This window comes from Camellia sinensis, chromosome 9, assembly GCF_055761805.1.
Source record: "Camellia sinensis isolate YWXY chromosome 9, ASM5576180v1, whole genome shotgun sequence".
NCBI classification, from domain to species: Eukaryota; Viridiplantae; Streptophyta; class Magnoliopsida; order Ericales; family Theaceae; genus Camellia; species Camellia sinensis.
Genome location: NC_138969.1, coordinates 183,177,453 through 183,199,610, shown reverse-complemented (window position 1 = coordinate 183,199,610; position 22,158 = coordinate 183,177,453). Strand labels below are relative to the sequence as shown.

Sequence of the window (22,158 nt, the reverse complement as noted above, 5' to 3'; positions counted from 1 at the left end):
TTTAAAAAATTGCTCGCCCTACAAAGAGGCAATTATATGGTATGATGAGTGTTTTATTCGCTACTCGAACAGTTCTTTTTCTACCATGGAGATATTCCCGCAATTTTATACGTGGAACGCAACAAACGCAACCCAGCCAGATAACTTCAATGAGATTTTGGGAAAGACATTCTCTAATCTGAGTATTGTGGCAACTTCCAATCCTTTGAACCACATGTATGCAACCAGTCAAACTAATGTGACCAGTTCTATTAAGTTGTATAGCATGGTGCAGTGTACGCCTGATTTAACGCCAACGGATTGCCGTACTTGCCTAAATTCTGTTGTCTCTGAACTTCTTAAATCCGTGGCCGGAAAGAAACACTGCTGGAAAAATGACTTTTAGCGGCGTTTTAAAAACGCCGCTATATGTATGAAAAACGCCGCTAATTACTTTAGTGACGCTTATCACCAAACGTCGAGGACGCGGCCGTCGCTATAAGTTTATGACGCTTTAAAAACGTCGTAAAATTAGTATAGGCGGCGTTTTTAAAAACGCCGCTAAATGCAATAAATAATGATAAAATGACGTCATCCAATATTTAGCGACGTTTTTAAAACGCCGTGATAGATTTTTTTATTTAAAAAAAATGTCCGTTGGCACTGTAGTGGCGTTTTGAAAAAACGCCGTTATAGCTCTTTTTTTTAAAAAAAAAATTGTTCTGAATCTGTTATATTTAACTAAAAAACATACCTGTAATAAAACTGAAAAATAACAATAATATGAATAAAATTTTACAGCTACTTCAATATATTGACTAAATAAACATTACATGATTGTGTCTGAACCAAAATCAAACAACAAACACAATCAAAAAATAAAAAGAAAAAATAGGTTAAGTCATTTGCTTGCACATGCAGATGCAATGGAATAGTCAAGCATATTACACATCATTACATTGCAGAATAGGGATTCGTATTCAATTAATCATAATAGGTTCATGTACAACAAAAGACAATTTTGAGCAGGATACATTCCCAAATCCCAGTCAACACAAAGGAATGCTGAGAGCCCGGTGAACAGTGGCGCTGACACCTTCTCCAACTTCTTCATATAATTTGTAATTTTCTGCATATACAATTAGTATGGCTTTTTAAACATTAATTCAATGTTGTCTTTTAGATCTAGATTTCCGAAATGGATTTGTGAGTTTTAGTTGTGACCAACTAAAAATTAATGTAAAATTTTATCATACACCAACCTTCTACACTGAAGTTGAGCTGACTTCCAAGGCGGAGGACTGGATTCTGAGGGTATAAATGAGAACCAACTGCATTCTGAAGAAATTCACAATTTAACAGTGATTTTAAATTGCAAAGAGGACTACATAAAAAATACCAGAAAAGGCTTGCACTGAAAGCAGAATAAAAAAAATAATAAATTGAGGACTTATTTAAACATAATCTAGAATTATTATAAACTCATTGGAACAGAGAGAAAATCATAAATAAGCTCACATGCAGTCCAAACTAAAATTATCCATGTAAAAGTAAAACAATCTCAGACACAGAGAACTGAGTGATTCAAAAATAAATTTCTTATAAGGTTTTAATTTATAATTGCAACAAATAACTATCAACCATTAGATCTGGCTTCAGCATTCACTTAAAGAATTCCAAACCTCTATCGTTTGCTGCTTGTGTCATCTAGCACAAACAGAAGCCTCTCCTTACACATTCAACTGTATTGTCCTCAACAATATCCTAGTTCTAGACATCTAGTGTTTGGTGCTAATCTTGCACCACTATGCAGGTGTCTGCAAACAATCAAAAAAGTCAAACGCATGTATGGGTGCATACATGTGTGCACATGTGTATGGTGAGCGAAGAAAAATGCTACAAAGAGAATAGGGTTTTTAAGCAAAAATGACTGGACTAGTGTTTTGAATAATTTCTAGAATTACTGCAGTTTATAGAGGCAAGCTATTTTCAGGACATAATCATGCAAAAGTAAACATTTTCCTGCAGTTTTCTTGTACAATTTCAACACTCTAATATCCTATGAAAGAAAGGAATATCTGCTTTTAAAGGCACATATTTCCAGGATTATGATGTCTGGAAAACAAGCTATGAGACGTACTTGTGTTTATCTTGTCCTGTTCTTGAAGGCTCTCCTCCATACCCTTGACTCTCAGCACCTTCACTCAATTTCTTGATGACAGTTCCAAGTGTCATTAGGCTTTTATTAATGTGAGAACCTTCTTTCAAACGAACACCTTCAGCACCCATCTTCGCAGCACGCTCTGAACCAGCAAGGTCCACCAAGTTCTAAAAATAGACCCCCCAAAAAAAATGAGATGGATGGAGAAAATAAGCAAAATATTGTATATCACAGCAACAAATATCTAACAATTATTAGCAATCCAAAAATAAATATTATAGGAAGTATAGAAAATTTTGATGAAGCATACCAAAACAGATACACGAATAGCATCACAAGAACTGCCACTATCTTCATCTTCACTTCTCTCCTTACTCTCAATAATCTATGCAAATGGAAAATAAGCGTACAAGATTGCACAATTATAAAAATTAGGATATCAGAAAGATTAGTAACTTTACCATACGAAAAATTGTATGTGATCTGCTACTGTACAAATTCATATTCGTCTCCCCAATATGTCGATGAGCTGTAAATCAAAATCCAAAAGATAGAAAAAGAAAGTGTTAAATTGTATAATTTGCTTATGAATTTAAGAATTAAATGTCAAATTGCAAGTGACTTTCAAGGTTGAAGGTGACCTTATTTAAAAGACTGAAACAACCTTATATAAGAACAAGGGATAGAAGTGTGCCATAGGCACTCTTTGCGTGTGTGTGTGTGTGTGTGTGTGGGGGGGGGGTGGGGGGGGGGGGGGGGGGGTGTTTGTGTCAGGACAGGTGGAAATGCCCTTGAAGACTACTTTAAAAAGAAGAAATTTAAGGGATAGAAATGTTCAAAAAAACCCACATTTACCGAACTCCATAAGTTCAAGGATTTGCTCAGGAGAGGCAACGATTTCTTCTTTTAACCTAGCAACAAATATTCCCCGCTTCATGCATGAAGGAAATCAGAATAAATGGACAGTCAGTCATTATTTATCAGAACGATATCAATATCAGTTATGTAGGTCCTAGAGGGAAGTAATAAGTACCTCAAGACTTTCATGAATCTGCAGTTTTCGGTGCTCAGGAGCTAGCAAATCATTTATTTCCTCATTATATATCTCCATATAGGACATTCTTAAAAGAAACTCTCGATCCATATCCTAAAGCATTAAGATTATAGAAGAGAAACCAAATCAACAACTTTAAGAGAAAAGTGGTGCTTTGAAAGAAGACACGATATCAGAACCAGAACAGAACATGGTAAAAGTTAACAGTGGTTACAGTACAAATGATTACAATATGCTGATCAAACAAAAACAGTTTTTCCACTGTACAAATGACTCCAGGTTCAGAAGTTGAGCCTCGCATTGTATGTGTTTTTCCACTGTTAGTTTGTCCATAAGCAAAAACAGTTTAACTAATTCATCTTACATAAGCTATTTAAACAAAACATGACATGTTTTCATGAAAATAACATTAAAATATGTAACTAATTCATCTTTAAATGGGTTATTCGTGTCAACTTTGTGTTATGTGAGTTCGACACTGACTTGACTAGTTTATTTTCCATGTTATTGTGTCATGTCATAATCGGATTCATGTCAACAAATGATCAATCCTAATAACATGCTAACTTTGTGTACAATTACTGTTGTATTAATGTGTCGTGTTGGAAATTGCCACTAATTACTTCCCTCGTTGTTAATAATTTAGTGTATATAAATCTTACAAATACAATATAGATGTCCCTTTGAAGAAACCACTATACTTCTGGTTTTCTAAACATTGGCTGGGGGCTGTTGCTTTACTATTTACAGTCTCAGTATCAAAACAGGAGCATTACATGGAGGAAACAAAAAGCTTATCAGGGGCCACCGCCCCCCGTATCCCCCCTTTTGTCTGCCACTGAAGATAGAATACAGATGCATACGCATGGACAAATACATATACAGGGATTCCCCCATGAACCTATCCTCAACGATATAATTGAACTAAAAGCAAGTATAATTGAACTAAACTTCAACAGACTAATAATTGTCTCAGCACCATTTGTAAGTGGATCGCAATTCAATACATTATATCAACGAATTGAAGTGTTAACTGGACATGACAGCTTTTGACTCAGACTTTGAAATTTGACAAGCATGGCAAGCATAGCAGGAACTTGAAATCCAATAGTTGGTTTCAAGAAATGTGGAATGTTGTAAGAATAAGAAGTATTAAATCAGGTGTGTTGGTTGATTTTAGATCACATATAGTTCACTAAGGTAGAATACAGATATATAAGCATGGACATATGCATCTACAGGGATTCCCCCAAAAAACACATCCTCAACACTATAATTGAACTCAAAGCAAAGATACACAGTGAATAAATTTCTCTGGAGATGCATACGAACACTTAACAGGGGATATGAAGAGGAGGACGAGGAGGTGGAAGTGGTGAGTATTTTTCATGAACAAATGAAGCAAGAACATGTTAATTTGGAAGTGACTCAATAAGAATTATGGCCATAGCTTAAACAAAATGGTGACATGGTTCAAGCAACCCAGCAGGCCCAAAAAGTCAGGGTAAAGCTTTGTGGAGTTGTGTGCTTGTCATTAAAAACCAATCAGACACCACCAGCCAGAAATCTTAGCCACAGTTCAGATATCATCCCAGGTAAGATAGTGGTGGTAAAGTCACCAAGTTAAACTGGAATAACAACCTAAACAGAGAAATGAGAACAGCGTGACAGATATTCAATTGCTCTGCACTCCTAGCTTCTTCTTTTTCCTGTTGTGCAACTTAAATATGTTATCAAGCAATTATATGATGAAACATGAAGGAAGATAAGTGTGAAATAAAAAAATTTCAAATAAAGGAAGATATCATAAAAAGGGAAGGAGAATAGTGAAAAGGAAAAATGAAATAAAGAGCAGAATGAAAAGGAAGTTGAAATAAAAAGTAGAAATATATTGAAGGATGCCGAAATTCAATGAAGAGAATAGAAGGACAAGCAAGGGTGCAAAATGACTCAAGGATGGTATTATTCTTTTTGGCTAAGACATGTTCCTCTCAATTACTCATTCTATGAGAGCCTTAGTGGCATAGAGGCTGAGCAGGAGCGGGGTCAAGGAAGGACAACATCTAGAGCTAGAAGAGTTTATGTTTGGGAGTATCAAGGAAAATTTTATGTATTATTTCATATAGTAAATATTATTATTTTTTGCTTAGTTGGAATTTAAAAGAGAAATTGTCTATTGTACATAACCACAGTACCACATAAAACAATTAAACAAAATTATAGTAAATTTTTATTACAAAAGTAACAATTCATCACCACATCGCACAACTTCGGCATATAGCTTAGCTCGTTCATCTTTAGCACTCAAGTGCTCGATTAGTGAGCTATTACACACTCTTTCAAGGGTGGTTGCTTCTAGGCAAAACTCCTTGCTATCTCAGCACCCCTACCTCCTTTATCACTAAACAGTCATTTAAGGGCCTTAGCTAGTGATTTGGGTTATTTCCCTCACAACGATGAAGCTTATCTCCCATCGTCTTACTGGTTGACCTTGACCCTTGTTATTTTGAGATCATGTCTAATATTCAGAGTTTGCCTTGAAACAATACTTCACCCTCCAGATGTTCAGTCAACTACTGCACCTCAATGCATTTTGGGGAGATCTAGCTAACTCTGGTTTGAGTGGCATTTCATCCTTAACCACAACTCATCTATTGATTCTTCAACATCAGTTGGTTTGGACCTCCACTTAGTTTCACCCAAACTTCATCATCGTCATGGATAGATCACCCAGGCTCGGGTCCATAAGCAGTTACAACATAGTTGTTCTCACTACGACTCCTATCGGTTTGCTTAACCAAGTCACTTAACATATATCTGATTTTTTATTCATCAATCTTCACAGAACCCAAATTGAAACAATAAAAATATCCATATTTTAATTCCTGAGAGAAAAGTCAGAAACTAAGATAAACATTTATTCTCTGCATATTATATTTTTACTTTGTAACTTTTCGTTTGTTTCTTTGGGATACAAATGTTTGAGAGCAGTTTCATCAAAGTTGGAATTGTGATTCTATCTTAATAGAAACATGGGTATAACTCAATTCTTGCTTTGAACTGCAGAATTGCGATTCTAGGGCTGAAAGGTCGCCATCAATGGGTGGTCCCAGCAACTAACATGAGGCCATAAAACTCTGTAGTGCATGCAGTAACATCTTTCATCAACCTCTCCAATCTCTGTCCTTCCCTCTAATATGTAAAACAATAAATCATAAGAACTCAGATCACAACTAATGCCTATCCTGTTAATGGATCAGTTTCTTAGCAGTAAATCAATTCTACAACTAAAACAATGAGATTTCATATATATTCAAAAATTACCACAACAAAGGTATTAAAATTGGAGTACATTCCAGGCATCATTACTGTAATTTGTGCATTTTATTTCTCTTAAACATCTTCTTGAGCATTAATTGACCTTGAAGAGAAAAATAAATTTTATGACTTTGAAAACCCGTTCTCTCTTAGGTAGCAACTGAAATGGTGATGCTGTAAAATATGCTCCAAGATTTAGGGAAGGCAGTGCGTACCATCGAATGAAGTTCTCAGCGGAAAACGGACGTTGTCGGAGGATCCTCTTTTTAGGAGGTCGTTCGTTTGAACACGACGAGGAGGAGGAGGAGGACCAGATTGGGCATATTTTAATGTTTGAACCAATAAATTAAAGTTTCACCTACATTTTTTCCTTCACCATAACAAAAGTTATTCATCAATGGAAGAAGAATCGAAGAAGAATCACTGAACTGAAGAAGAATCGAGAGAGATTTGAGTGAGAGAAAGAGAGAGCAACTAACCTCTGATCGAAGAAGACCAAGAGTTCCAAATCCACGGAGATGAATCACGGATCTATGCTCAAAATCGAACTTCGAAATCGCAATCCCGAGATGAATCACCAGAATTGAAGAAGAAGAATCACTGAACTGAACTGAAGAATCGAGAGATATTTGTGTGTGTGTGTGAGAGAGAGAGAGAAAGAGAGAGAGAGAGAGAGAGAGCGAGGAGTGAGTGAGAGATTTGAATGAGTGAGAAGGAGACGGCAGTGTAGGGTTTTCAAAATAAAAGTTTAGAGAGATAGAAGAGGGTGTGAAGAGAGACAGGGAAGAGTGTGTAAAGAGAGACAGGGTTTTGGAGGCGTTTTTTAAAGGTCTTCTATTTTTAAAACAGTACCGTTTTGCCTAACAACAAAGGCGACGTTTAAAAAACGCCGTTAATTATAAAAAAAGGTGACGTTTAATTAAACGTCGTTAATTAAACGCCGTTAAATCCTTACTTTCCTGTAGTGAAAGGAGGGAGATCTGCGTCACCAAGCTGTAACATATGGTATGAATTGTACCCCTTCTTGCTGGACCCTCCTGCACCCAACAAGCCTAATAGTGGCAGCAGCGGCGGCGGCAAACATGGTGAGTTTTGAATAAAGATAGTAACATATTTATTTTTAGAGGAAATTTCATTTTATCTTCAAAACTATCACTCAAAAATCATTTCATTCCATGTTTTTTCAATTAAATCAATTTTACATTTAAACTGTTCAGTTTGGATCAATTTCACCACTCCATTAGTTGTCATCATCGTTTATAATAAGATGGAATTTGTTGAGGTGGTACCAAAATTCATTTAAAACTCCATCTTAATCCCCAAACTATCTATCAAAAATTAATTAGACCACTGAATATAAACAATTAAATTTAAATATTTAATTAATAAATTTTTATCTCAAAAATGAGGAACATAAAATCTCAATCACTGTGTTTGGTTTGAGTTTTCTGGATTAAGTTTTTTGAAAATTAAGTTTTTTGATTTTCGTATTTTTTTGTTTTTGGTGAATATTTTTTAAATTTTAAACATTTTTTTTTACTTTTTTAGATGCACCTTACTTAGATGTGTCTAAAAAGTAAAAAAATTGTGAAAAAATATTTTAAAAAAATTAAGAAATACATAAAAATACAAAAAATGTACTAAATTCTTATATTTTTTTGTATTTTTGGTATTTAGTGAATTTTTAAAAGATTTTTTTTTACAATTTTTTTACTTTTTAGGTGTATTTATGTTAGGTGTGTCTAAAAAGTAAAAAATTTGCATAAAATATTAAAAAAATTCAGTAAAAACAAAAAAAACAGAAAATAAGAGTGTAGAATTTTCTGAAAACTGTTTTTAAAAAATGGGAACCAAGCAATTTACAAAAAATAAAAAAAATAAAAAAAAATATTGAAAAAAAGTCTCACTTAAAATTGTCTTTTTAAGTTTGGGTAAATTACAAATACACCCCCTGAGGTTTACTTAAAATATGAATTGCCCCTGTGATTTGAAAAATTACAAATATCTCCCTATCAGAATTTTTTATTTGATAAAATTAATTAAAAAAGTGAAATTTCTAACTGTTCACCTATACAATAATAAAATTATCTGAATTATTAATTGAAATAAAATTTTAACATTATTAAAAACTGTTAATTAACTTGATGATTTACAAATAAAAAGACCTATTTGTTATAAAATTAGAAATCTTAGGGACATAATGTAATTTCTAAAATCACAAGGTATAATTTGTAATTTAAATAAATCTCAAGGGGTGTTTGTCAGTTACCCTTTAAGTTTCAAATTTCCTTAAGCGAGTCTTGATGAAAATAATTGAGTCAAATTCCTAAGTTGCTCTCTCTCTCTCTCTCCAATTGTCGTTAGTTTATTCACCAAATTTATTCTAATCAGATTGATCGACTAGAAATATTTTTAAAATTGTGTGAGTAAAAATTTAAACTATAATTATTCTTCTTCCAACATTTGGGAAACTATATTAAATGATAAAAATGAATATGTGGAGATCTTTGCGTACAAAATCGACATTAGTACTTGGTATTATCATTGATTGAATGGCACCACTGAGCAAAAGTTAGCAACAACTCTCTTGGAGAATACTCAACCACACAAATAGACAATTTTTTTTTATTTAAACTTTTTTTTCTCACTTTTGTAGATTAAAATTATTATTAAATATTTATTTTTTTATATTCATGGGTCTAATTGATTTATGAGGGATAGTTTAAAGGGTAAAATGTAATTTGGTGTCACATTATTCTGTCTAATTATAGACAGAAATTGACAATGAAATAAAATTGATTCAAAGTTTAAATATAAAATTTTAAAATATATGGATTGAATTGATTTTTGACTAATAATATCTGCGAATTCTCTTTTTTTTTTTTTTAACCCTCAAACAAACATCCATGTAATGATATAAGGAGTGCGTGTGTCAGCCTAGGGATGTAAAGATGGCTCGACCCAACCCGCTTGGGTCCGGGCTCAGGCCAGCTGGCCCTCGGGCCTATTAAGCTCCCATCAAAAATTGGACCAAGATGGTCTATTTTCCAAAAATCTAGGTACAATCCTAGGCCCAGGGGATAATTTAGCCTTGAGTGGGTTAGCAAGCCGAGCTTGACATTTTGTTAAATTTTTTTCACCAAAAAAGCTTGAAAATGACTTTGGGCATTAGACAGGACGGGCCTTTAAGCAGGCCTTGATCAGGCCAGTGGGCCAGGTTTCCGGACAAGCCAAAAAAACCATGGCTAAAGCCATAACTCCGGGGGATCGGGTTGGGCTGGGTGAGTTTCAGGCGGGCAAACCATTTTTATATCCTTGTGTGGATTCAAAATAAATGCCATGTGCATGTGTTTTGGTATAGCAAATATCAACGTGTTTGTATTATGGGTAAATTATACTAATGCCCCTATGTTTTTTTGAAATCACATTGTTACTCCGTTTATTCGTTGAAATCACACTTCCATGGGAGTTTCTATTTACACACCATAGTTCACCTCAATACACACCATTTACAGTTCACACCTCCACATCATCTTCAATTTTTATTAGTTTCTCAATTCATACCCTTTATGCCCGAAATACCCTAACCCTACCTACCTCCAACCCAGTTACCAACAGATTTGGTGACCCACCCCGCCTTCATCCACCCTCCATAATCCATTCCGACTGCCACCGTCTCTCTTCCAGACTCCTTCAGCCCTTCCTTACCTCAACTCCGCCCCACTCCGACACCTCCACAACCACACCGCGCCATCATCATAGCCTTAGTGACCGCTATCCCTAACCCTCGCAATTGACTAAGATCGATCGATGATCAATCAAATAGAGAGAGCGAGCAAGCGAAGAAGAGAAGAAGAGGTGGTAATGGAACGTGTTCGCCGAAGGAGGTGCTTGAGAGTTGTTGTAGAGAGAAGATGGTGCTAGAGGTAGGGGCAGCGGGAGAGGCAATGAAAGTGGAATAGATGACAACCAGCGGTGGTGGGGTTGAGGTAGGTGGGAATGGTGCTATTGGAGTTAAGGGGTGGCAATCGATGCTGGTAGGGTTGGAAGAGGTAGCAGCAGACGGTCGTGGGGCTGGGAGAAAGTGGTAGCTGGCAGTGGTGAGTTGAGAGAGAGGGAGGGTTGTGTAGGTAATTTAATTAAAGGATATAATGGTAATTAAAAAAAATTAGGATAATAGTGTGAATTGAGAGAATAGATGGTGTGCAAATAGAACCTCCCCACTTTCATCCATTGTCAGTTAAAACATTTGCTTCAATTGTGCAATTACTATAGTACTCTTATCACTAATGTGCAATTTCTATAATACTCTTATCACTACAATACTCTTCCCACCATCTCACCTGTCATCATCATCTTTATATAGAATCATCTTCACTTTTATTATTAGGGGGAAAAAATTAAATAAATAAAGACCCATCATTCTTTATATTTTTTTATTTAATCACTAGCATTTAGTTATCTACTTATCTGTTTCCATGAAACCTATTGGTCATGTTTGGCTTGATTCTCTAAAATTATTTTATGATTTTTTTGAAAAAAAAAAGAAATTAATTTGACAAAAATAAACATTAAAAACATTTTTTTTTTATGAATTTCTAAAAATTATTTTTGTACTCCAATAAGATTAAACTACATAAAAATGAGGGTGAAACACCAATAAATCGCAAATAGTGATTGTATGATCAACTTGGTCCTCTCTCTCTTTCTATAGGCCCAAATGTTCCATTATGGTGTGAATTACATAAAAAACTAAGTATAATTGTGCATGTGTTATGTGTTGATAAATAAATGTGAATTTTTTCATAATATTAAAATTACTAAATGTAACACTTTAAAAAAATCCCTTACTATATACTTTTTCCAAACGTAGCACTCCAATGTATCATTAAAAACACTCCTTAGTGTATTTTTCTCAAACGTAACATTTCAAAAAAAAAAAAACTCATTAATGTACTTTTTCCAAACGTAACACTCCAATCAATAAAACACACAAAGCTTCTTTATGTGTTTTTCCCAAACGTAACATTCCAATGCAACACATTAAAAAACTCTTTAATGTACTTTTCTCAAATGCAACAACGTAACATTTCAAAAAACCTTCTTTGTGTATTTTTTTCCAAATATAACACTCTAATTAATGTAACACAAAAAAACTATTTAGTGTATTTTTTCCAAATATAACACTCCAATGTAACGTATTAAAAAATTCCTCAGCGTATTTTTCTCAAACATGACAATATAACATTTCAAAAAAAAAAAACTCTTCAGTGAATTTTTCCTAAATATAACATTTCAATCAATATAACACACAAAAATTTTTTAGTGTACTTTTTCCAAACGTACCATTCTAATGTAACACTCTAATGTAACACTAGAAAATCATACCAATATAAATGTAGATTTTCACGCTCAACAACCAACATTTCAACCACTAATCCCCAAAAAAAAAATCTTTCACATCTTACCTTTCCATTCCCATCCTAAAAACGAATCAGAAAATTGGAAAAATGAATCACAAAAGGATATTCATTTAAACTCAAATGGCACCAAATCAAATAAATACAACTTTTCAAAATAAAATATATAAAAGAAAGGACTTATTAGTTGATAAGAAAACTATCACGACAAAATAAATCAATAATCTGGGATTTATGGATAAATTTTTCTAAAAATAATAAGTTCTTTGATTTTTATTTTTATTTTTCCTTTTCATTTTCTTCATGAAATTAATTGTTAAATTTTTAGAAGATAAAATTCTAAATAAAATTCTAAAAACCAAATCAAACATGATCAATGGTTGTTTCACTACCCAAAATCAGTGGGATTAATTTTCTTCGATTGACATAAGCTAAAATGAGATTTTTTTGGATAAAATAATCACAAAAAGACAAAGGGAATTTGCTTCCCTCCAGTCCCAGATCTGATTGGAGGATATTGTTGGGCCAGTGGAAGCCCACCGCGAGTCCCATTTCAATAATCTAAAATCTTCAGTGTGTAAAACTCGTCGAATACTCTATGTCTGTAAAAAATCATGTTGATCAGATATCGATAGCTATTTCATCGGATCAGATTTTTGTCAATCATTTATTTTTTCATTGTCAATTTTTTTTTATACAAAACTAACTTGATCACATAGCTATCAATATTCGATCAACGTGAATTTTTAAAGGCATATAGTATTCCACAATTTCTACACATTGAACGGTTCGAATTATCGAAACGGGACCCATGGTGGATCATGGGTCCGCAAGGGCCCAACAGTACCCTCCAGTCTAATCTAGGACTGGAGAGAAGTCAGGCCCAAAGACAAAATAGATTTTTTAGCCCAATAAGATAAAATGTCACATCCAAATCGTAATAATTTTATTTTTTCTCTCACAACAGTCAAAAAAACCAAAAAAACTTATCCCAAATGAATCCTTTTAACCACATATTAAAATAACTGAAAAATCAAAGAATTAAAAAGCCTATCCACATCCCAAATCAACCCTCACCATCCAAAATTTAGTCTATTGCCACCAATCATCTCCTGTGAGACTCACTATCCATCCATACAAAATGTAATAAACCAAAAAGTAATGATTGGATGTAGTTAGACTTCCAACAACAATGAATCCTCTGTGGGGTAGATATTACAACAGTATTGACTAAATCAGTTTGGATCAGGTGTATTTGGGTAGGGCTGAGCAAAGATGTATAAAATCCGTAATTTGATCTGGTCCAATCTAATTCGGTAGGTTTGGATTGGTTTTTTGAATCTGTAATTCGGTTTTGGATTGAAAAATTAAAAATATATAGTCTACGGATCGGTTTCGGATTGAACTCTACGGTTTCGGATTGGAACCGATCCAAACCGTATACAAATAGCCTATATTATACACCCTTCCGCATAGTATCTTTTCTTATTCCATATAAAAAACCCGCATAGTATCTTCTTTTATTGTTTTTGTTTATTGGTTTTTAGTTTTAATTTGCAATGGTCTAAATACTTATGGTGGAACCAGTTTTCTTATGGTTGTGTAAATTCTAGAACAATATGTCTCTATTGTGGAACTAATATTATACTATGTTTATGTTTTTATGAAATTAAAATATTCTTTTTTTTTTGTTATTTAATTATATGAATCTGTGATGCTAAACCGATCCGATCCGTGTTTAAATGAATTAGTTCGGATTGGTTCCACGATTTAAACAGATTGGATTGGTTTCAATTTTTCAGAAACCGTAGATAATGGATTGATTTTGGCTTTACCCCAATCCGGATCAATCCGGACCATATTCACCCCAATATTTGGGGTGGTGTGATGAGAAATCTCCATGGTTTGGGTAATGTGATTTTTTAAGCGATGATTTTTGTTGCTAGATTTGTTAAAGAGGAGAGAGAAATAAATAAATAAAAAGGAAATAGTATATGTATATAATTATTTGTGTTGATGTGGTGTTTTTCCATCTAATAAATAGACAGTTGATTAACCATTGGACTAAATTATTACACATTTTTATATAAGGAATTGGGGTCACTGCTGTGGCAAAGGCACAACAGTGACTGTTGTGCTTTATTTTGTGATGTATTATGGGATTATTTTTATGATCTGAACCGTTCATTTTGTAGGGTTTGTTGAGTACTTTAAGCCTACCAAAAATCATATTAATCGGATACCAATAACTATATGATTGATAACCAAAAAAACAAACAAGAAGTTTTTCTTTTGAAAAATAGTATAAAAATATGCAATTCGATCATATAGTTGTTGATATCCGATTAATATGATTTTTGGTAGGCTTGAAGTACTCAACAAATCCTACAAAATGAACGGTTCAGATCATAAAATAAGCTCATAATGTATCACAAAATGAAGCACAATAGTCACTACTGTGCGTTTGCCACAGCAGTGACCCCAAGTCCTTTTTATAATGCAACGGAATGCAAGATATTTTATTACACATTTTTATAAAGCAAGGGAATGCAAGATATTTTAAAAAATAACAGGAGTCACAGTGATATTTTGAAAAAATATAGGTGTTAGTGTATTTTGCCCTTGTATCATTGGTGGTGAGCTATTGATCTTCAATGATAAATTTCTTATTTTTAATCTCAAGTCACAAAATCGATCGTACATTATTAGGGTGCAATTAAGACTGATTTGGTCATGTTGAGAGCTCTGGTTGAAATCGAGTTGTGTTGGTGGTCATAGTTGCTTAAACTTGCCCAAGGGTGCAATTAAGACTGATTTGGTCATGTTGAGAGCTCTGGTTGAAATCGAGTTGTGTTGGTGGTCGTAGTTGCTTAAACTTGCCCAAGTCGAACCCCAAATCTGTACTTTTCTACTCAAATCTAGCCCAATAAGTTAAATGTTGCGAGGTAGTTTGGCAACAAATTTTTTGACTTGAAAAAAATCAATAAAAATTAAGATTTAAAAAAAAAATTAGAATATCACATCATACATATTAAAGAATTACTTTTTTTATAATTATTTATTTAGCTAAAAATATTATTTTAAATACATAAAAAAAAAATCACTTCATAAAAAAGTAAAAAAAATTACAAAAACACTGAAAAAGCTATGCTACCAAACAGGACATGAGTTTTTTTTAATCTTTTCAACTAGGCTTATTAATTTTTGGACGAATTACGCTAACAATTCTATAGTTTGGATATCGTGTCACTTTGATTATTAACTTTTCAATTGTGATGCATTTGATTCTAAATTTTAAATCTTGTTCCAAATAAGGACAATTGAACATATCATTGCTCAATTTCAATGGCAAAATCGTCAATTTAAAAAAATATAAATTAAATTGACAAAAATAAATGTCAAAAAAAATATTTTTAAATTTTTAAAAATTATTTATATCCACTAAAGATAAAATTATATAAAATTGATAAATATTTTAGACATTTATTTATTTTTTTTTACCAAATTAATTTTTATTATGTGTTTGGATGATGATCATATAATGGGTGGTTGTTTTTATTTTCATTAAATTAGTTTCTATTAATATGGCGACAACTTTGATATCATTATTAAACCAATTCATTAAATCAAAAAATTCAAAACTAAAAATATTTCATATATTAAATATATCAATTACATGTTAAAAGCCTAACAACTATCCATTACATAATCATCATTCAAACACATAATATAAATTAATTTGGTAAAAAAATAAATAAATAAATGTCTAAAAGGTTTATTAATTTTACATAATTTTATCTTTGGTGGGTAAAAATTATTTTTAAAAATTCATTGACATTTATTTTTGTTAAATTAGTTTATATTTTATCCAATTAATGACTTTGTCCTTAAAATTGAATAATGGTATCTTTAATTGTCCTTTTTTGAAACAAGATCCAAAATTCAGGCTTAAATGTTTCACAATTGAAAAGTTAAGGATCAAAGTGACACGAGCCCTAACTATAGGGACTGTTACTGTAATTCGCCCTTAATTTTTTATAGTCGGGACATATTAATTTTTTTTGGCAAAATTTATTGTACCATATTGTGGTTTGAGACCAAAATACTTTATCATTCTATGGTTCAAATATAATCAGAAAGCCCTAATGTGATTTTAGAATAAAGGGCAACAATTAACTCCAATAACTATAGATGTCAAATAACTGTAATACCCTCAAGTCTTATAATTTTTTATTATTATTTTCTTTGTCTCTCCTTTCTTATAGACCTAGGTCTCGTTTGACAATTACATATTTTAGTCAAAAAATCAATATAAGTTGTCACATCACTCTCTCTATTTTTCTGTACATCTTTTCATAAAAAGTTAAAAAGTTATCAAATAGTTTGTTCCCAAACGAGGTCTTAATTTATAATTTCTAATATTAATTCAATTAAATCACAACTAATAATAAATTCTTAATTATTTATTGTAATTTTTAACAATTTATTCTAATTTTAATTAAATTATATTTTAGATCCCAATTAATCTTAAATTCTTAATTTTTTACTTAAATTTCCAACTTTTAATCTAGTTTTAATTTAATGATATTTTAGATCACAATTAATCTTAATTTTTTAATATTTATTGTAATTGTTAACAGTTTAATATAATTTTAATTTAATTATATTTTAGACCAATCCTTAATAATTATTTATTTTAAATTTTTATTTAATTATATTCTAAATCAATCCTTAATTACATTTTATCTTTTAGATAAATTTTTTATTATATTATATTATATTTTAATTTAATTTAATTTTAATTAACATTTAAATTTAATTTTAAGTTTAGAGAAAATGGGGGTAGCATTGCATTTTTGTTTTGTTAATTTCACGTTATTCTTTTGGAAAATCAAGCCCACTCTAAAAAATGGTATGTATAATATCTGTTAGTTTGAATGGAAAAACTAAAAGTAGCTGTTTACCTCAAAACTACATAGGGATTTTTTGACGACAAATAAGTAAATTACGAAGTTACTTTTTTTTTTTTTTTGAATAAGTGATGCAGCACGAATTGCAAAATAATAATAATCTTAAAATTCGTTGATTCAACAAAAGAATACCGGAAGTAAGGTTCGTCTCTAAACTCGTTGAGTCACAATGAATATCAAGAAAAAAGGCTCAACAATGGTTTATTTTCTCAAAAAATACCCAAGGTTGGAGAAAAAAAGTGCATTAACTCACAATTTCAGAAATCAATAAAAGCTTTGTTGTCCTAAGGCTTACCACCATTATTTATAATAAACCCAATTATTGGAGCACAAGAAACCAATAAAATGGGAAATAAAAATTAGAGCTAATAAAATGAGAAATTACATCATATCAAATCACGAAACTATATAACTATTAAATTAAAATATTCTTAATTTACTATTAATTTTAAAATATTAAAATTTTAAATTTTAGTATGCATCAATCTCTCCCGCTTAAGAAAACTCGTCATCGAGTTTCTATTGCTTGAAATAATTTGGGAAGTCTACACTTGTCTGCATCAACCTTATATTTCAGGTTAATTTTCTTAAACCTAAATTTCAAAGAAGGGTCTTCCAAAATTAAACCAACAACTTCCTTTGATAAATTTAACCCACCTTCATCAACTACAAATCGGAACGATTCAAACTCAAATTTGTAGAATATTCATAAAATTTCTTTTCAAACGGATCATAGAAAAATATTCTCCACATTGTAGATTGATTTCGAATGCCCCTGAAGTCATGTAAACCAAGTATATAATTTGAATAAAATTTTATAATATCAACTCGTTCTTGATATCCACATTGAATAAAAAAGGATTCAACCCAATCAAGATCACTTACATGACTCTAGTGTATGATTTCATCAGACAAAATATGATCAAGCATATTATTAATTCCATCAATGAATGGTTCTTCATAAAAAATTGGTGGTTTACTTCAATCCACAATTGGATTAGGAATAATTTTTGATGTGAATGGCCACTCAATTGTATCTTCTTCTTCAGTAACTTGGTTCGCGTGATTTTGATAATTCTTTATTGTATGATCTCTCTTTGGCCTTTGACCATGAAAACTCAATAGGTTAGAATCATTATCTATTACCTCCACATCATCCACAGGAATCTCCCGAGCACCATCGCAAGTCCTAGGCATGATGCAGGAACATCACAAGCTTTGATACAAACTGATGCAGCGCGAATTGTGAAATAATAACAATCTTAAAATTCGTTAATTCAAACAAGAATACCGGAAGTAAGATTCTTCTCTAAACTCGTCGATTCACAATGAATACCGAGAATGAAGACTCAACAATTGTTGATTCTCAAAGAATTACAAGGTTGGAGAAAAAGAGTATATCAACTCACAATTTCATTAATCATCAAAAACTTTCTTCCCCTAAGACTTACAGCCATTATTTATAATAAACGCAATTATTGGAACACAAGAAACTAATAAAATAGGAAATAAAAATTAGAGGTAATAAAATGGAAAATTACAGCATATCAAATCAGGAAACTAAATAACTAAGTAATTCTATAATATTCTATACTAAATTAGAATATTCTTAATCAAATATTAATTTTAAAATATTAAAATAAAAATATTTATTTTTTAAAATTCGGTATGCATCAATAAGTAAGTAATTTTATAACACAAAAGAAGGATATACAATGAAGTTCAACACACATCTTTGTAAGGAGCGCAAAAATAAACAGAACCAAACTACTCTCACCAAAGGAAACAAAACTACAAAAGGCATAAAACAACTATCACAGCATAGAGGATTCAAAATTTCCCTCTCGCACTTTTAGGTTATGAAGTTTCTCTTTAAATTTTCTTCTATTTTCCTCCTTAAAAGTCTTCTCATTATTGGGGTCCCTTGGAGATGGGCTCCCTCTATGATTTAGACTAACTCTTGACTTATTCGCCATTCCCAAACTCTCATATTTCACAAGATTTAAGGACTTCAAAGACTTTAGATATAGAGGGATCAGAAGACTGTGTCCCTCTTTCTTCGTTTATCTCTGTTGTTTAAGTTTGCACACCATCTCTCCCCTTTTTATTCTTCACCACTTCCCAATTACAAAGGTACATACAAAGTTGTAAGATAATTTTGACATTCTAACATTAAGATAATTTAGGACTCATTTCCCCCACTAGACTATAACCACAAAGACATTAGCATACAACTCAAGTCAGTGACATGCATGATAGTCACTCTCAAATTACAAAAAACAAGTTTATTTTCCAACACCTCTTTAAACTAGAATTTTCTATTGATGTCCTGATTTTTGTTGTTAAAATACATCACTTTTGACGGCTTAGATGCAATATTTCTATCTTGAAATTCTTCACTCTGAATTGCAACAATTTTCATGGCAATAGGATATGCAAACTTTGAATTTTTTTTTTTATCTTTTTAAAAACACCGTCACATTCCATGTACTTGTCATTAAAATAAACATTTATAATTTTTCCATTGACATTGGCTATCATTTTCCATCCATTCTTGATTTTTTTATTGCTTGGATTTTGGAATTATTTATTTATTTTTATTTTTTTTCTAGAGGATCAAAAAACTCTTCTATGTTCATCGAACCTCTGTCACTTATGCCATTCTCTACACTCAATATCGTACGAAGATTCAGTATAAGAGTGTTTCCATCCCACTTCAGCACTAATTTCTTAAGAAATATGCATTACTCTACTGAATTTGCTACAAATACAATGCTATTTAGTGGTTAATGGGATGTTAGTTATTATTAACTGGATCATATTAAGAAAAATTCAACAGTTTAATGACCAAATTGAGAAAATCTATAGGTTAAAGACCAAAGTTAGAATTTGATAATAATTTAATGGTGAACAGTGTAATTTACTCAATTTTTGTTATCATTGAACACTGTAAACCAAATGGCCATGATATAAATAGTTGTTAAATGAAGATTATTTGCTTTTTGAAGGAAGGAAAAGAAAAATAAGTACAATCAGTATCAGCATAAGTCTATCTGTATTCCTAGTGGTAACACTGCTTGGTTCTTGTATCTACTACCAAAGGAGAAGGAAAGCAACACTCGTACAGAAAGGTAATTAGAGTCTAATGATTTCCACAATTCTATTACAATTACAACCCACTATTAGTTGATTCTCTGTTCTGTGGGTTTTTTTTTTTTTTTTTTTTTTTTTCTCTGTAGAAGATAATGGAAATAGCTCAGAAGTTGAATTGATTGACTCGGCTGGAGGAAGATTTGGCAATGACTACAACAGTGAAAATTTGCAAGCAGAGAAGCACGCGAAATTGCAAGACTTTCCTTCATTTCAGTTAGATATCATACTTGCAGCAACAGAACATTTTTCTGAAAAAAATAAGCTCGGAGAAGGTGGATTTGGTCCAGTTTACAAGGTACTTGCGAAGTTCAAGACGAATCTCTGAAAAGTATAAATCATATATACCTTATCAATTGTATACATTGTGGATCAAGTGATTGACAATGCAATGTTAGGTTCAAAAGACCATTATTTGAGTGACTACATGACTTGAAATTTGTTTGCAGGGTACATTACCGGATGACAGAGATATTGCAGTTAAAAGGCTCTCAAGAACTTCCGGCCAAGGGCTAAAAGAGTTCAAGAATGAAGTCATTTTAATTGCAAGGCTACAACATAGGAATCTTGTCAGACTCTTAGGTTGTTGCTTGGAGGAAAATGAGTCACTGCTCATCTATGAGTATATGCCCAACAAAAGCTTAGATGTCTTCCTCTTTGGTTTGGACTCTTTCTAGTCACTTCCTATTTGCTAATGAATCCAATTTTAATGCAACCAATACAAAACCAAAGATCAATACAAAGATATATAGTAATTTTATTTGGTTATTTGTTAGACTCAACTAAAGGAGAGCAACTAGACTGGAAGAGACGCTTTCTCATAATTAATGGAATTGCTCGAGGCGTACTATATCTACATGAAGATTCTCGACTTAGAATTATTCATAGGGACCTTAAAGCTAGCAACGTTTTGTTGGATCATGAGATGCATCCCAAGATATCTGATTTTGGGATGGCAAGGATTTTTGGTGGAAATCAAAGTGAAGCCAACACAAATAGAATTGTTGGATCATAGTAAGTCTTTTCTGTTTCCATAAATTTACATACATAAATCTGTAATTTTTAGTTTAATCATGGTCTATGGTAGTGTAGCATAGGAAAAAAGCATTATCAATTTGAGAATGAAATTAGGACTTTATTACTGATGATCATGCAGTTTCTAAAATGCATATCCGTCTAACATGATATTATTTCGGATGTTCTCTTTCTACAACAGTGGATATATGGCTCCAGAGTATGCTATGGAAGGATTATTTTCTATTAAATCAGATGTTTTTAGTTTTGGGGTTATCTTGCTTGAGATAATAAGTGGGAAGAAGAATAGTGGCTTTCATCTTTCCAAACATGGCCACAGCCTCCTTACTTTTGTATGTTTCATATCTCTCTGTCGTTAAATGAAGATGCATAATGAAAAAACATACAGCGATTTTAACTTGAATAGTGTACAGGCATGGAAATTATGGTCCGAAGGACAAGGATTGGAGTTGATGGATCCAATACTAGTGCAGTCATGCGTGGCAAGTGAAGTGCTGAAGTGCATCCAATTGGATTGTTGTGCGTCCAAGAAGATGCAGCGGATAGACCCAACATGTCTTTTGTAGTTGTTATGTTGGGAAGCGACACCGTGATACTTCCTCAACCAAAACAACCTGCGTTCTCCGTTGGGCGGCAAGTCCTAGAATTAGCTCAATGCTCACAAAATCTTGACGTACCCTCTGTCAATGAGATAACTATTTCAGATGTATCACCTCGGTGACTGATAGTATTAAATTATTCTTTTCCTCGTTTTGTGAAATGATTCATGGACATTCACACATTATATTGTTCAAATATCTTTGAGAGATGTATAGTAAGTCGGATGATTCACATCTATAATAGTGTGCCAGTCAAGAATATTTGCATATTAGAAAGAACAAACAAACTTGTTTTGCTGATACAGAATATTGAAGCCACTGCTTGTACAATTAGATCTTCATATGACGACTCTTTACATATAAAAATATGTAAAAACGTTACTTTTCTTTTTCGAAGTGGAGTTCAAGTTGAAAATGAAAATCCTGAGAGGCGACATGATTCTTGGATTGCGGGAAATAAATAAATAAACAG

The 22,158-nt window shown here is 32.2% G+C and overlaps 2 protein-coding genes across 3 annotated transcripts; one reads left to right on the top strand and one right to left on the bottom strand.

Annotated features, from left to right (window-relative positions):
* Positions 1-763: 763 nt before the first annotated feature.
* LOC145798879 (kinesin-like protein KIN-7O) lies at positions 764-7,240 on the bottom strand. Of its 2 annotated transcripts, none has more exons than XM_082888164.1 (9): positions 6,992-7,240; positions 6,728-6,882; positions 3,174-3,287; positions 2,990-3,071; positions 2,602-2,669; positions 2,451-2,525; positions 2,120-2,307; positions 1,242-1,317; positions 764-1,108 (listed from the first exon to the last, which is right to left on the bottom strand). In XM_082888164.1, exons 2-8 carry the CDS (start codon positions 6,728-6,730, stop codon positions 1,245-1,247), a joined length of 603 nt encoding a protein of 200 aa, XP_082744290.1. In that variant the 5' UTR covers positions 6,731-6,882; positions 6,992-7,240; the 3' UTR covers positions 764-1,108; positions 1,242-1,244. The 2 variants fall into 2 exon arrangements, with proteins under 2 accessions (XP_082744290.1, XP_082744291.1); XM_082888165.1 differs by having other exon boundaries at positions 6,728-6,870; positions 6,992-7,221.
* Positions 7,216-20,729, top strand: LOC114303184 (G-type lectin S-receptor-like serine/threonine-protein kinase At4g03230). The gene is made up of 5 exons (XM_082889620.1): positions 7,216-7,219; positions 7,478-7,597; positions 19,911-20,033; positions 20,142-20,350; positions 20,502-20,729. The coding sequence occupies exons 1-5, from the start codon at positions 7,216-7,218 to the stop codon at positions 20,727-20,729; spliced, it is 684 nt and encodes a 227-aa protein (XP_082745746.1).
* Positions 20,730-22,158: the final 1,429 nt, after the last annotated feature.